This window comes from Chaetura pelagica, unplaced genomic scaffold (genome assembly GCF_000747805.2).
Source record: "Chaetura pelagica isolate M959 unplaced genomic scaffold, ChaPel_1.0 scaffold105, whole genome shotgun sequence".
Lineage (NCBI taxonomy): Eukaryota > Metazoa > Chordata > Aves > Apodiformes > Apodidae > Chaetura > Chaetura pelagica.
The window spans coordinates 1,143,866-1,160,139 of NW_009953393.1; the positions used below are offsets into that span (position 1 = coordinate 1,143,866).

A 16,274-nucleotide genomic window follows, 5' to 3' on the forward strand; every position below is an offset into this window, starting at 1 on the left:
TGACAAAGCACTAAGATGACATATGCATCAAGGTCTTTGCATCTAAGAAGGGCAGAAGCTCAATTTTGTTCTGGTCTTACACTTTACAGAGTATATCATCTCTAGTTAAAATGATCAGATTGTTAGGAAGTCAACCAAGGGCTAAAGAGAGCCTCGTGCAGTTTCTTGTCCAGTAAATCGACTGTATGATCACTTGCAAGCACCCACAGAATAAAGTGGACTTTAGGCATGTAAGTATTCAAAAAGTAATTAAAAAAAACAGCTTGTCTGATTACATATCTATATGCCCACTGGTATTCATGCCCTTGGTAGTAAAATAGCTTTGTTTTTCCACATGCCCATAGGTTTCTTCAGTCAAAGACACACCTTTTTCTCACCTGTTAAGGCCTCCTGTAATTTGGGACTGACAAAGTAAGATTTCATGCACACAAGACTACTGAAGTCTGACAAGCATAAGGGTGCCTTGCAAAATGAACACCTGTTAAAAAGCAGAGCAATTATAGCCATTTTACCCATTGATCTCACCCTTTCCACAGAAGCTCAACAGGTAAGGCTTGTGAGCCAGGAAAGTGAGATAGCTTTACCACACAGCTGTCATGCTATGGAAGGACTTCTTTGAAATGAGGTACTGCATTTCCATTCCTTCTTCCAGCCTACAGGATTATTCCCCACAGAGATTTTTCTGTGTCAAAAAGGATTGATCTTCATAGCTACAGCTTTTGTACTCCAGAGCCTGAGTAGGATCAGACAGGCTTATGCGGTAATTATACAGGGAGGATCTAGGGATTAGCTTTGCTATCACTGCACTAGAAGAAATGCTGCACCCTTTTGCTTCCACATTACTATGGATTTCTAGAAATAGTATTCCAATGAACACATTAAGATCTTTCCAATCTCTTTGTTTTAAACACCCCCAAAAAAACCCCCCACAACTTTCACATCTCTGTTCTTCACCCAGCTCATACAGGCAGCTTCGTTGCTTCCTAACCATGAAATTTTCTGCTGGGTAACGTGAGACCAAGATGCTGTCTGCACTGGCAGGTCTTTTTACACAGTGAGCAAGACAACAGCAGAGCCAAGCAGCTGGCAGGACAGTGCAGTCCATTGTTATCAGTAGGAAGGCTCTTTGCAACTGTTTTAAACTCTATTTTAAGATACATCACAATTATACTACATAGCCCCGTACTCAAAATGTTCTAAAAGCAATCCTTTAGAAGTCTTTAATTCTAAGAAAAGACTAAGGTGGCTCGCTAAACAGTAAAAGTGTGATTAGTTTGTCTTAAAATACTCCAAAACTGCATCGGGAGAAAACTGTAGCAATTTTAATCCAAACTAAACTGTTCTCTTAATTTCAACCTGATAAGGGTTCAACATACTGCCTTATAGTACTTACTGGAAATTGATAGTTTTGAGAAAAAGGCTGGCTTTAGGGGAAGTCTATTTTCTCCATGAAAAAAACAACACCACTTTTCAACTAATTCAATTCTAAACCCACCAATTTTTAGAAACAATGCTAAATCCTTCATTTTAAGTACACAGTACAAAATCAAGTTACAGTTTCGTACCTGTCCATCTGTCCCAATGGTGCCTCCACAATCTGTGAGGAGCTCGGACATATCATAATAGCTAACAAACTCCCACAGGCAGGCTTCCAGATTCAGATTGCGGTAGAAGCGTAAGGTATTGAAGCCTCTAATTGTTGGGCTGTATTGGTAGGGAATGGTCTCTCCAATCACATCTGGATTTTTGGTAGCATCAGTCAAGAAACCATGGTGGGTCTTCACTTCTGTGTAATCCAGCAGGTTGGAGCATTTATGGTTTCCAACTCTAGTTCCATCAGGGCTAAGTGTCAGCTCGAAGTTGGAGAGCTCTCTTGTAGATATAACTGGCAGCATGCCTAAAAAATGAATTTCTATTACTATCACTAAATGTCGGTAGTCAGAGTTGCTTAATTTAGCCAAAGTTTGTTAAACACTAAGCGTGTTGTGCACTGCTTCTGTATTTTGAACTTATAGTAACTAATGTACTTTATAATTCAAAGAAAGATAATAAGCTGTGTATGAGAATGTTATCCACAGTAACTATGCCTTTATACTATGAAATGCCAAATAAAATATTTCTAAATCTACAGCATATTTTTCAAACAGGATTTTGTGTGATTTTTTCAGAAGCAGATAGTAATTCAATGGCTCCATATTTTTTTAATAAATACATTCTTCCTTGATCCATCTCTATGGGCTTTAAAGGAGTTTTACAAGTGTAGGTCTAGCACAGTTTATGAAAACTATTCAATTCATGTGGAAATCTTTAATCTTTGCATCAAAGACTATAGATCAATACAGTATCTTCTGCATCTTCCTGCAGACTGCACTTGTACTTTCATCACATTTCACCAATTAAAAGATTATATTATGAATCTGGATATTTAAAAAAACATGGCCAATGAAATAGCTCAAGTCATGGCTGGTTGTATGAATTCTCTCAGCTTCACAGGTGATTTTTTCATACCATCAATATGTGGCATTGTGACTGTCAATTTGATGAGATTGGTATAATCGGGATCTTCTGGGCCAGTGTAACGCAATTTGGCAGAGAATGGTTCTGCTCCAACTACTCCTGACATACGAGGTTGACAAAGACCTAATGGAAACAAGAAAGAAAGCAGCTTTATGTCCACAGTAAATAATCTGTACTTTCCCTTACATTATTTTTAGACACTTTTCCTACTAAATAACTTTTCAAAACAAGGAGAATTTTCTGGAATGACAGGTAAGTGCTTTGGGCAGGCAGCATTTACCAGGGTTTTGAACAGGAATTTGTGTAAAAGAGGATTCAAACAGAAATAATGACTTGATCATCTGGGTCACATTTTCAAAACCAGGTGACGGTACTGCACCTGTACATTTGCAGTTCCATGTGTCAACCATACTTGCAGAGTAAACTGTGAAGTTTCAAAATTTCATATAGAGGTTCTTAGAGGTATATGCTTTAATTACTCACACCACCTTAAGCACACAGATTTACACAGGACATTCTATCAGTGTTCAGTTGGTTTTGGCACTGGATTGGGTGTTATACGCACTCAATATGCATATATATATGCCTTCTTAAGACTCTATGAGCCTCCTGCTCCATTAGTGATCAAAACGTAAATAGAACAGTTGTGTCATAAATAATTCTTAGTCAGAAAGGATCTCTAGAAATACCATGCTGAAAGCAGAGCCAGTTTCAAAGTTAGATAAGGTTGCTCAGGACCTTTTTCAGCTTTGTTTTGAATTTCTCCAGGGATGGAGAATCCGTAACTTCTTTTGGCAACCCATTCCAGGATTAGTTCAAATTGTTCCAGTGCTAGTCGAGGTTTGTAAAATCAGAAGATTAGGTTTGTAATCATATTTCAGCTGCATGATTCGATGCAGAAATATCTGCATTCTGGCCACGTTGTCTTGTAATGGACAAAGGATCAGAAGGTCCTCAACAAAACCAACAAAAGTGGAAAATCAGAACCATTCCCTTTGCCCATGTTCTGCTCTTTGCTCATTTCTGAGGGATTACAAGAAAAGAGGAGGAAGGGCTCTGCTATTGGAGAACTTATTGATTCTGGTGAACCTCATCTGGTTTGATGGCTCCAAGTTGGAAACTTTGGACATGAGGAAAAAAAAATATCTTCTGCACACATGATAGTTTTGTCATCTTTCTCTCAAATGCAAGTAAAATGTGCTGAAGAGGCTACAGTTTTGGGTTGTTTTTTTGTTGTTTTTTTCCAAATCTGTCTTACTTTTGAAAATTTGGTCCTTGTAGTGGAGGTCAAACATTCTCAAAGTTGAAAATATTAAGGATTTTGGCAGGTTACTTTGATCACTGCACTTATTTCAAAATAACACTAAACAATTTCCCTTACATTGTACAGGATCTTTAGCATTATTGGCTTCTATATCACAAGTGATCTCAGGTACTGGAAATAACATATGCATGCAACTCAGTCCTGAGTCTGAGCTAATTAGCTCTGCTAATCTGTCAAGCATAATCCAAATGATGCATTATAACACTAACAGCCAATCTGTTAATTAGTCAGGTAATCAGTGACAGAACAAGAGGCAATGGCTTCACGCTGCAACAGGGCAGGTTTAGACTGGACATTAGGAAAATTTTTTTCACAGAGAGAGTGGTTAGACACTGGAATAGGCTGCCCAGGGAGGTGGTTGAAGTAACCATCCCTGGATGTGTTTAAGGGTCGTTTGGATGTGGTGTTGGTGGATATGGTTTAGGGGAGATCTTTGTAGAGTAAGGATGATGGTTGGACTTGGTGATCCCAAGGGTCTTTTCCAACCTGAGTAGTTCTATGATTCTATGTTTTGTATAATTAAACTAGCTCAACCAATACAAGGTTGTCTGACTTTACCACACTGCACCTAGTAGACAAGATCTTTAGTCAGAAGCCTCTTGAGGGTGTAGGGTTCCCGACAGTGCAAACAAATGTGACTTCAGTCTATACTTAAAATATGGAATAAAGGACAGCGGTAAACCAAAAAAACATTTTTTAAGCTCCCTGAAACCATAATTTAGTATAATATTAAAAGTTTTAACTATAATATTTAGTTGGAAAGGCCAAGGAAATGAAAATGATATTGCAAATGAACAATCATGTATTCTACTATCTACTGTAACATCCCATAAAAAGCAGATGAGCAAATGTAGCTACAAAAGCAGCAGAGAGGACATAACGAGTGCAAAATGGTTGCAGAAATCACATCATATGCACATCATATACTGTTCTCTGGAACATAAAAGTTTGCTATGACAAAAACTACCTGAGGATGTGGAGAACTAGCAAAGATTTAAAACATTTTCTTTATACACAATTCTCTTCCGTGTTTAGAAGAAAGTTTTTGCACCACCTCTATGAACAACAGAACAAAGAGACTTTAAGGTTAAAATGTAATCGTGGAATCAGATTTTATTAGGGTGGAATTTGGGATCTGAAAGAGGTCTGGGAGTTTTGAAATCAGTGATGATATCTTACCATCCGATGTGCTTATAGTAACGATGGGGCTCATAAGCTCAAGACCCTCATTCCCATCTGAATTCACAGCACGAGCAGCACACTGGACACGAGAACCAGCTTGAAAGTAAATGGAGTCAAGTGTAATCATCTTGGAGGAAGTGAAGAAGGTATCAAAGTCAACCTCTTTCATGGGGCTAGTCACACCATCAGGACCAGTAGGTGCACTCACAAGCCACCGGTATTGTGTCAGAGTATCATTGATGTTCTCACTGGCACAAATTGAACCAGTCTTTTCAAAATCTTCGTATTTAGGATTACAAGCCTGCAGAACAATGCAGATATGTTAAAAAACTGCTTAATGGCAAAATAATTCTAATTTATCATGAGTCACAAAATTCAACAACCCACAACCCCAGTAAGCCTCCTGAGAAGTTACTTTATTTTGATAGTGATGCTTTTAGCATTGCTATGGTAGATCTAACAGGAAAGTATAATTTGAAATAAAAAATATTATTTTAAATTATAGTTTATGGGTGAAAGCCTAACTCAGTTATGAAGGTACAAACTACACTTCCACATGTTACTTTAGCTTGAATTTCACCCTTTGATCTAATTCTACAAGTATACTTTCTATTTCAAGATTTCTTTTGTCTTTATATTTAGGAGAACCATTTAAGACCTGATTCATTCGTCTAATGAAAGGTGTGAGGACCAAAACCTTTCTCTATGAATATTCATGTAAACCTTTCAGTTGCAAAATTGCAATGAAAGAAGCCTATAACAGCCTACTACTTAACTCATTGAAAGCAATGGCTCATCTGTTGTGTTCAGTGATTTTAGCCCTGCAAATTAAGGCAAGACACTGCAGAAAAGAGCAAGGTCATGCAACCAAAGATACTGTGTGAGTATTAAACTGTTCTGAATGCTGAGCAAGTGAAAAAGCTTTCTGTGCTTTTTGTCATCCTGAAAATGGATTTTCTATTCAGAAAAATTAGATTAGCTCTTAGGACAATTCTAGTTTGAAATAATGTGTGACTTTCAACAATATGGACTGATATTAAGTGCCTAAAATCCAGCTACTCCTTTGAACAACTTCTTATATTGACTTTGTCCCATATTTCCATAGAGATACTTACTGTGATACAGATGACAGGATAGCCAGCTATGGGACTGCTTCTGTCTTTGGCTCTAGAAGTATCATCATATATCAAAAGGGATGCAACTTGAGGGACAGAGGGAAAGGTGACATCTGCCATGCTGTTCATTTCCTCAATGTAAACAATGGCCTTGGCTGTCTGACAATGAAAAGGCAGAAAAGTTCTCTGTGAACATTTAAATAAACAAGAGGATTTGAGCTGGACCTTGATCAGAATATGTCTAACCTCGGAAACGTTGTCCCAAAATACATTTTGAAACCTTCACTGGATGAGCTATTGAGGAAGAGCTGAGGCACTGGAAAGTATATTGCAGACTACAAAAGCCAGGGCTAAAAAGCTAAAATGTAGTTTTTCTCTTCAGAACACTGAAGATACCACACCCTCTAACCTCTTGTGTCCCAGCTTTCTTGAATCACTTCAGTATTCTGGCAGAACTCCAGTGTGCACTGTATGCTCTAATGCCTGATGGAAATGGGGTGTTGGTCATCAGCAAAGAATGTGTTTCTGCTGCCAGGCTACCTGGAGTCAGACTATATGTGGTGTGACACTGAAAGAGTTTGAAGAACATTTTATGCAGAATCAGAGGACTATACTGTTTATATTAAAAGTATGTATGATACCGTGCTAAGTAACAAGAATGTGTGGCTACTGCAATTCACACAGCTTTTGTAGCTACATTTGCTCATTTGTTTTTTATGGTTTTGACAGCCAAAGTTATATTTCACCTGACTGCTCTTTTTACAGCACAGAGGTTAAATTCTATGGTCATCCAGAGTTTCCTAGAGGACATTAGATTTTACGACTGATTCTATGAAGAGAATGTGTCTGGAATTATACCTTGAAGGTCTCACTTCTACATATGTTCTCTTTGTCTCTTTGACTCCATGAACCTTTCTGCCTTTGCAACAAACTGTTTTGGGTAGGTGCTACTGTGTAAGACGGGATGATCCTCTTTGTCCAAGATGGTGTATATAAAGCTTAAAATAAGAGGAAAGATATAAGCCAAGAAGGTCTGTTTGCCAGATCTTATTGTTGAAGACTTTGCATGAGTTTGTTACCTGTATTTCTGCAATCATGTTCTCATCAGGCTTCAGGTGAACAGTGAAGGCTTCTCTCATCTCCCTTACTCCATCAAAAATAACTTCAATCTCCACAAAGTGCTGTGTTTCACCCTCCTTGAACTCAATTTCTAAAAACATAATGAGACACTCAAAAATAAAGCTGCTGTTTGCAGCAAACTGTAATTTTAGGCCCAACCATGAAAGATGGCAATTAATACACACTTTTCCAACCACAGGTGTTAATATATTTACTTTAGCCTATTTGATACTAAAAATAACAATAATTAATAGCATTAGATATGAAGAAATCACTGAAAATAAGGCATTACCATAATAAAAAGCGATTGGCAAAGACCAGGATTTAGTCTAACAGAACTTAATATTTTGAAAACTATCTGGGACTAATTATTACATAAATGTTTGTAACACTTGTGAATGACTAAAAGACTGAAGAATTCTAAATAAAAAGTATTGTCAGTGACTACTCAGGTAAAATGCATTTTAATGCAAAGGTACAAAGCCAGAGTTATGCAAAATGGTATACTGTCTTAAGTTCAATCTTCTCTGACAAAGATAGAAGAGTACTGTGATTCTTGGATGTGTTAAATACCAAAGGAAGTAGAAGTACAGAAACTATTGAACACGCACACATTTTAAGAAGTGAGTAGGACTGATCAGTGAAGCAAACACTAAGAAACACTTGTCGTCTCCAAGAGCCTTCGAACCAAGACTGGATGCCTTTTCAGAAGGACATACTTTCTCAAACCAAAAGTTATTTGGCTGAATACACAAGTAACTGAGTGAAACTTGGAGACTCTTGCAATCCATAGTAAGTCTAATTAAGTGATCTGATGATCCTTCCAGCCTTAAGTGTTACTAAGCCATAAGAATACTCTTGTAGTAATGACCACGCTGTGTGAGAGATAAGAATTTTAGTGCATTCCAATCTGTTACGTTTCCTTCAGATAACCCAGTTAAGGATGTTGGGTTTGTGACTACTGTTGAACAGGTAGGCCCCCTAAACCCACAGGTTCTGAAACCTGTGGGGAAATCCTGCAGATCACAGACCCTTCTCAAAGGCTTCTGGGCAGAGGCCCAGAGACTCTTGTTCTGAAGTAGCTTGTTTCCCTTGAAAACCCTGCTCCCATGCACTGTCCATGCACAGCAGGGAGCAGGTAAGCAGGGCAACGCATATGGGTAATGCATATAGGACAAATATTAGCTGACACTGAAAATACACATGGCTTTCAGAAGGAAAGTGCAAAACTCTCAAATTCAAGAGGCAAAGTGACTGGAATGAGCAGGCTCTAGGCTGATTATTTTCTTACTGTTAACAATTTTTTTCTTTTCAAATATTGCTAGTGTGCTAATACCTATTCTTCTATGGGGTTTAGAGATGGCCCAAGGTTGTTGTCGGATGTTCACAAATAAGTCTTATCTTTCATCCTGGCTAGAAACCATAATTAGTTTATCCAAACCTGTGAAAACACTCCAAAACTGTGAGAACACTCCAGCAAGGAATGATTAACCTTAATACTCTGATTGGTATAATGTATTATCATCAACTTCAGAAGCAAAAAAATTCATAGTGATACAAACTCTGTTGGTGTTTCACTAAACCTTATCGGTGGGCTAATAGTGGAAAAAGGCTTATCAGCTCAGAAATTTCTCATTCTGTTGCTCAACTTCTGTCCTCATTCATTACTAGCGAAGAGCAGCAGGAAGTGGATTGCAGAGATAAAGAAAGCTTAATTATTATGAAATTAGAAAAATAATATGAAATAGACATTAATTCCTACACAGAGCAAAACCCATTAGCTTAATGAATTGCTTGACAATCGGCTACATAACCATTTCCTGTGAGTAGATGCTTCTGCAGACTAGTAGTATTACACTTTGAAAATGTTATTAAGGTGGCACTTAGACATTTCTTCCAGTTACTTGAGCTACAGATGTTTTCAACAGTCACAATTAGTTTGCAAATATCTTCACTGATATCTAGTATTCCAAGAGCAACTGGCTGTTGCATACCACGTGGAATAATGTCGATACTGAATTTGGATAGCAAAATGTATTAATGGATGTGGTTGCAAAGTATTCTATTCCTAAAGTTATTTCATTTTTCAAACATGATGTGACAGTAATGAAATAGTAGGATGTGATAGTCATCGGAATGATCTTACCTTCTGATATAGGGTGATAGTCTTCTCCTGAAGTAGCAGATCCATCCTTTGTATGAACTCTCACGACAGAAACCTTGGAAGTGTCTCCAAGACGAAGCACTGGGATTTTTACAACTGCTACTTGCCTTGTGTCCTTTGGCTCACTCACACTAAATTTAGTCTCCCCAAACTTAATAATAGCCTCTATAATTAGAAGAAAAATGTTTTAGAGCACACAAATGGGCTTCCAAAAGCCAATAAAAATAAAATAATTTCTTACTGTCTGCATCATCCTGAATCTTTATAAGGGTCTCCTTTTGTTCACCAATGGAGGCACCAAAGGAAGAATCGCTTCTTGGAGTGCCAAGAACCAGACGTAGTTCTTCCTCTTCTTCATGGAAGGTATCATCCATAAGCACCAGTTTGCAAGGCTTCTCTGTTTCACCTGCAATCATTCTGAAGGTAATACCATGCAGAACTTAGGTGTTCTTTGCTCTATTACAGCAATTCTCTCCAAGCTCAAGGAACCACTGGCTGCTTCTGCTGGCCATGGTCCACCTTGACACCGTATGTGTTAATGAATCATGACAATAGTGAAAACAGAAGTAGCAATCATTACCTTTCTATGGAAGCTCACTACTTAAGTGAAATCTCCCACTTTGAGACTCTTTAAGACAAGTTTCTAATTGGTATAGCCACTTCGCATGCACTGTTCCTTTTGTTTCATCTTGGAATAAAATACTCTTTTTCAGTGACCTCCCCCACAACGTGTATTTTAAAAAGAAATACTTGCATGGTGAAGCAGAGTAACAGAAATGTGCACTAATTATAATTATGTCCTGTAGTTTTTTATTTCAAGAATTTTTGAGACACTCCAACTGTGCAGACCTTCACTCAAATTATTCCATTTGATTTTATTGCCTTTTAAACTTCCACTGGTTCCAAATGACAATAAATATCCCCTTAAAAATGGTTTGGAGTTGCAAAATGCTCAGTGTAAGCACTCACAGATCAACATGGCTAGACTTAATACATGGTCTGAGACTCTGTGAAAAAGGCATTGTCTTTGGCCTTCTACAGGAGTGGCAAGAGTTCTAAGTGGTATGCAGAGCGTCTGGCTCCCACTGTCAGACTCAGTGGGTTCACCAGGAGAATGACTCCTGCATTCCTTACAAAAGGAACAGCACAAGATATGAGATGAGGTCAATTTACAGTATTATTTCCATCATTATGCATGTAAAAATGATCAAGGCCCTTCAAGATGAAGAACCATATCAGGATGCTGACTGTGTTCATTTTCTAAGGGTTTTTTTGTTGTTGTTGTTGGTTTTTTTTTCCCCTATAGAAAATAAAACTATCCACTAGAAAGACAGAAAAAAAAATAATCAAAATATCCATCCTGCTAATTGTTACATTGGAAACATCAAAACTGTACTGAAACTACTGCATCTTCAATAGGTCTAAGAAGCTTATGGAAACAAAGTATGACCCAAATAGACCTGTTAATTGTCTTCATGGAGAAATAAATGGTAGAGTGACACTCAAAAAAAAGAGGAAAATCACTTCCTAAGGGGCCCAGATCCACTAATCCTAACAAGTTGGACTCTTTCTCCTAGTCACACAAAAGCAATGGCAAAGGCATGGAGTACATGACAGCACTAAAACCTGAAGCCAGCTCTAAATAAAGATAGACTGAACAACTCAAATTGTAAGAACTGTGCTATATGTCCATAGAAATACAAAGCTTTTAATTTCTGTCATAAGAGCATATCAAGGGTTTCACACTGATGACAAAACTTGCTTAGGGCTTGTAAAAAATATTATGTGTGTGTCAATATGACAGACTAAAAGATTAAACTGTCTTCAGCACAATTAAAGGGAATCAGGTAATATTCTTTTAAGGTAGTAATATCCAATTTATTTCTGTTTCATCTCAGTTGTGAGATATTAAATACATGATACTGGTGAACTACCTTAGGAAAGCTTTCCTGGGAAAAACATGTAAAGATAAATTGGAGTTCTATGCCTGTTGAAAGGTCTATGACTCATTTCAGTGCAAGTCAAATGTATTTACCAGAAGTCAGCCTAAAAAAGAGCAGAGCTTTTGAAGTTTCCTTTCTGACAGCAGGTCTGTGAGTCTGTTATTGTGTTACTCTGATCCTGCTTTAGCCATGAGGGATCCAACAGACTGGTACTCAGGCTGGATCTGTGTGTAGATATGTCCATTTAGCTGCTATTGATTAACCCTCTAGATCAGAGGCAAAGCAAAAAGAGACATCATCTGTGTACACTCTATCCATTTTGTATGGAAAAAAACCTTGGCTTTCCAGAGCAGCCTTTCTGGTATTAATTTATTAGAAGACACAATTAGAATAAAACAACCAAAGCAAGGCAAAACAAAGCATAGTAGACTAAAAGCTTTTAAAATAAGATCAAGAGCTTACCAGGAAGGAATGTGATGGTAGAACTGTCAGTATTAGGACGCTCTTCAAAGTCCATCATTACCTGAGCTGAACCTTGCCTTGTGTAGCATCTCACAGTGGATGTGTATCGGAGATCCCCACTCCTGTATATCACGGCAGAAATCTCTCCATCATTTTCATTGCCTACATATACAGATTCTTTAAACTGCATCTTAGGCACTGGGGAGAAAACATAAAAAACATGTGTAAAGTATAATCACAAAAGTTACCATATCTTCCCCCCGCTATTTAACATAAAGTTACAATACATTGCATCAGATATAAGCAGCTAGGGAGTAAATAACTTAACGCATTGCTATAGCTAAAACATGTGTGATTCAAAAGCAGAAGTGCTGTCTGTGTGTTGCAGGTATCCATCTCCTCCATAAATCTGAAAAGGTACCAAAAATTATTACTCACAGTCAGAGATGGAGTCATTAATGAAGATGGTGGCCTTGCTGGGTTCTCCAAGGGCAGCATTCATGGGCATCCTTAGCACAAGCTCAAACTTCTCAGTTCCTTCTAACACTGGCTGCCCAAGGTCATCCAGAATTATCACACGAAATGTTTGCATATTGACTCCAGGGGAAAAATCCAAATTACGACTGATACCTACATAATCTACTCCAGCTACCAATGAAAATGAGATTTTAAAAAAATCAATCAAAGGAATAAATGGCATTATACAAAATTAAAAATAAAACCATCTATCATTAGGCAGGTAATTTTAGGTAAATCTATTTTCTTAATATAATTTTTAAAATGTGCTATATTTTTACAATCATGTAAAGCAAAACTGTATTTTGTCAATCTAAGCTTATTGCACTGAACTATGCAATAAAACAACTTGATATTAAGTCACAATCTAGTGAAACAAGTCACAAAATAAGGCTGATTCTGTTCTGTTGTAAACCAACAGTTCTTAGAATCATAGAATCAAAGGGGTTGGAAGGGACTTCTGAAGATCATTGAGTGCAACCCCCCTGGTGCAGAAGGAACACCTAGGACAGATCACACAGAAATGCATCCAGACGGGTCTTGAAAGTCTCCAGAGAAGGAGACTCCAAAACCTCTCAAGGGGAGCCTGTTTGAGTGCTCCAGTTATTCCACTAAAAACTAGTAACATTTATTGTGAGAAATGAAATTGCGCATAAAGCTCTGAGAGGGACTCGAGATGAAGCAAAGTTTTTTGGAAAGAAAGTTCATATAATTCTGGAACAAAGTTGGAAGTTCTGAGATTATTATGTAAAAAGGGAAGGAGAAAAGGCCAGTGAGCTGACTGTAAGGAAGACCTGCTGTTCTGAGGACTTGTGTTAAACAGAATGAATGTAAACCAAAAGAACCAAACTCAGCTCAGACCATGTCAGCTGGGGCTTGGCACCTCACTATTAAAGATAGACTGCTCTCAGTTTGTCTTGCTTTTATGTTTTGTTTTGTTTTAAAGCAAAGCAAGCTAAAAAATAACCAACCAGAATGAAAACAAGATACTGGCTGAAACATGACACTGTGTCTTGAAACCAAAGCATTAAAGGTATTTAGGATGTTACTGAAGGACTGAGTTTAAATGCTCATTTTTAGGGGAAGATAAGCAACAGAAATAAGATGTTTATATGTGCTATATATAATAAATATGATGGTTAGATATTCCTGAAATGACAGAAAAGTTTTACATGACTTTGCGTTACTGAAAATTGGTTGAGAAGATAAACTCTACTGTCCAGTTACACTCAGGGTAAGCATCTAAGGAAGATAAATTTTATGCTGTGTCTATAAGAATGTCTTAAACATTGTGGTTTGTGAACATAAAATAAAATAGAATACACTAACACTTGATTCTGCAGACAAAGGTCTGTCAAAGCATCACTGGACCACACAGCTGCAGCAATTCTCTTGCTGAACAGGATACTAGATAATTTCTCATTGTCTACAGGAAAAATGTGAGGAGCAAACTCTGCACACTGCCAGTGATTTTAAATCTGTGCCGAGTATACTGTTGAGACTATAATCAGCTGCCTCTGTGGGATTGTGTTTTATATGAGCATAGGAAGGCACTTCTCTTTGTGCTGAACTTTATAGTGATCCTACTCCTGTTTCTTTGAAAGAAATTCTACAACTAACTTGTACTAAGAAGAAAGATCTGCTATGAGAAGAAGACACATACATTTCATCTTATGTAGCTGAATCTATGTTGAGACCAAAAGTGCTGACATTTATTGTTGAGATGTATTATGAAACTAGAGCAAAATAACAACTTACCCTCTGCAGTTATTGGTTCAGACTTGCGAGACCTCACTGTAACAGACGCAGCTTTAGAGAGATCAGTTCCAGTCCTCCAGACACGTACCTCAACATAGCCAGCACTCTCATCAACATAATATTCATCACTTCCAAAGTAGAATGCTGGTTCTGGTGAAAGAGGATTAATGTCCATAAATGTCACAAAAGTTTCTACACCTTACGTTGAAGGTAACAAGAGAGCATAAAATCTGCATTAGACAATGAAGAGCACTTCACTCTTCTCAGTAAGTGAAATAAAGCTCTTTTTCTAAGGGTTAGAATTTTTCTAGGTATTTTTTGCTTCTTCTCAAGTATTAGTTTGACTATTTTGGGATACCAATTGTTATATCAGTGTTCTGGTCTTTTTCTTCCCTCCCACATTTTCAACTTTGTGTGTCAGCAGGTATGAATCTGTGTGCAAAACTAAATGTGTTATTTCATTAAACTTATTTGAGCTGAGTCTTGTGCACAAGCCAGAAAATTCCTTGCATTTTTCACTTTGGTGCGAACAAAGGTGAATAGAGATAACTTGTATGGTCTCACAGATTCGTGTTGCTAAAACCAGACTGGAACATGGTATGTAACTGCAGCTGCTTTTGGACATGTTTTCCAGGTAATCTAAGAGGCAAATACTTAATTTTAGTTCCCTGCACTTACCATTTAAAACAAAGTCAATCTTATTTCATGTAAACTGGAATGTGTATAGTCTTTGACCTTAATATTTGAGTTCCACAGTTTATAAGAAATAAAAACAAAAAGTAAAAGAGGTTAAGTGTTATTCCTCTTAACAGACATACTTTTAATAATTTTTCCTCCCTTTTCCAGTTTTACTGCCCACAGCAATTTCACAAAGCAAACCAGCTTAAGGACAGCTTAATCCTAGATGTACGCCAGCTCCTCTTTGCTATCCTTTCCATTCCTGTTTCAAACATACAGGAGTAAGCACACACAGCCAGTGCCTCAGTTTTCCCACTGCACAGCAGAAATCATATTTGCTTTCCCCAACGCTTGGGATGTAATTTGAAGACCTACACAAATTCTTTTTCCATTTCATCACAATTTTCTTATTTCACCTATTGACAATTTATTATAATAATGAGGTTACAATATCACAAATGCACTTGAAAATACCATACAGCATATGGCCAGCTTGAATTAAATTGACAAAGAGCACTGCAATTAATCAGTGCTCTTTCAGTGGCATTATAAATACTTCCCCTTCATCAAGTTTTAAAAAAACGAAAAAATCCAAAGGAAATGACTGGAAAAGTTTATGGCTCTACATAGCTATGCCTAACACACAGAAAAGTTACAAGTAAGCCTTTTTACTGATCAGTGGAAGTTGGGCCCATCATTTTAATGATTCAGCCATATTTTCTTAAGCATATACGTAGGTTGGTAAACCTATGATTTATACTACAGTGGAACAAACTTTTTGGCACTGAAGAACATGCTTTGGACTACAACTGAGCTCAATAAAGCCAAATACTGTGAAAACATTGTGTTATGAAGGTTTTGGAGAGGCTTGTAAAATAACCAGGCAGACAAAATACCTAGCTTTATCTGAAGTACTTGCGGACAATCTGACTGACTACACAGTGTATGGCGGCAACCATCTCTTCTGTGGTAGATGGCTTGTTTCATTATATAGAAAGCTGAATGATGTAAAATAAGATTTTAATTATAACCAACCAGCAGTAATAAAAAATAGTTATTAATAAGTCCAAATTTTATCTGAGATGGCAGCAATTCCTAAGAATTCTGGAACTGCATACATATATTGCATAAATCAGAAGTTTTATCTAAAAGTATTTTCTCTTGTGCTTTCAAGATTTTTCCTGTATTTCACAACTGACAAAATAAATTCTTAAAAAAAAAAGGCAACAGAGCCCATTAATATTTGAAATCACTGAAAGCAAATGCAGCTGTCTCTCTGTCTACTAAAACTAAAATAATGGGTTGTAACAAATTGATGGAACTGAACGTACTAAATAATAGTGCAAATTCATCGAGCATTATCAGAGTGAAAGACAAACTTGACAAATGTCTAGCTTTGGTAGATGAAAAGGCTTTAAGTTCTGACTGTTTTGTTGTTGTTGTTCTTGTTTGTTTGTTTGTTTCATTTAACATTATGTGCACTTTTAAATGTGTGC

General features: G+C 37.2%; 1 protein-coding gene across 1 annotated transcript in view; it reads right to left on the reverse strand.

Moving 5' to 3' along the window:
- Positions 1 to 16,274, reverse strand: part of FREM2 (FRAS1 related extracellular matrix protein 2) — a 135,347-nt gene that overhangs the window by 22,181 nt on the left and 96,892 nt on the right. The window contains exons 8-17 of the mRNA XM_009998366.1: positions 14,101 to 14,250; positions 12,265 to 12,474; positions 11,827 to 12,024; positions 9,663 to 9,827; positions 9,404 to 9,586; positions 7,218 to 7,348; positions 6,139 to 6,297; positions 5,021 to 5,324; positions 2,509 to 2,640; positions 1,566 to 1,897 (exon numbers count right to left, since the gene is read on the reverse strand). Of these exons, the coding sequence (XP_009996668.1) occupies positions 1,566 to 1,897; positions 2,509 to 2,640; positions 5,021 to 5,324; positions 6,139 to 6,297; positions 7,218 to 7,348; positions 9,404 to 9,586; positions 9,663 to 9,827; positions 11,827 to 12,024; positions 12,265 to 12,474; positions 14,101 to 14,250 (1,964 nt within the window). The remainder of the gene's footprint in view (positions 1 to 1,565; positions 1,898 to 2,508; positions 2,641 to 5,020; positions 5,325 to 6,138; positions 6,298 to 7,217; positions 7,349 to 9,403; positions 9,587 to 9,662; positions 9,828 to 11,826; positions 12,025 to 12,264; positions 12,475 to 14,100; positions 14,251 to 16,274) is intronic.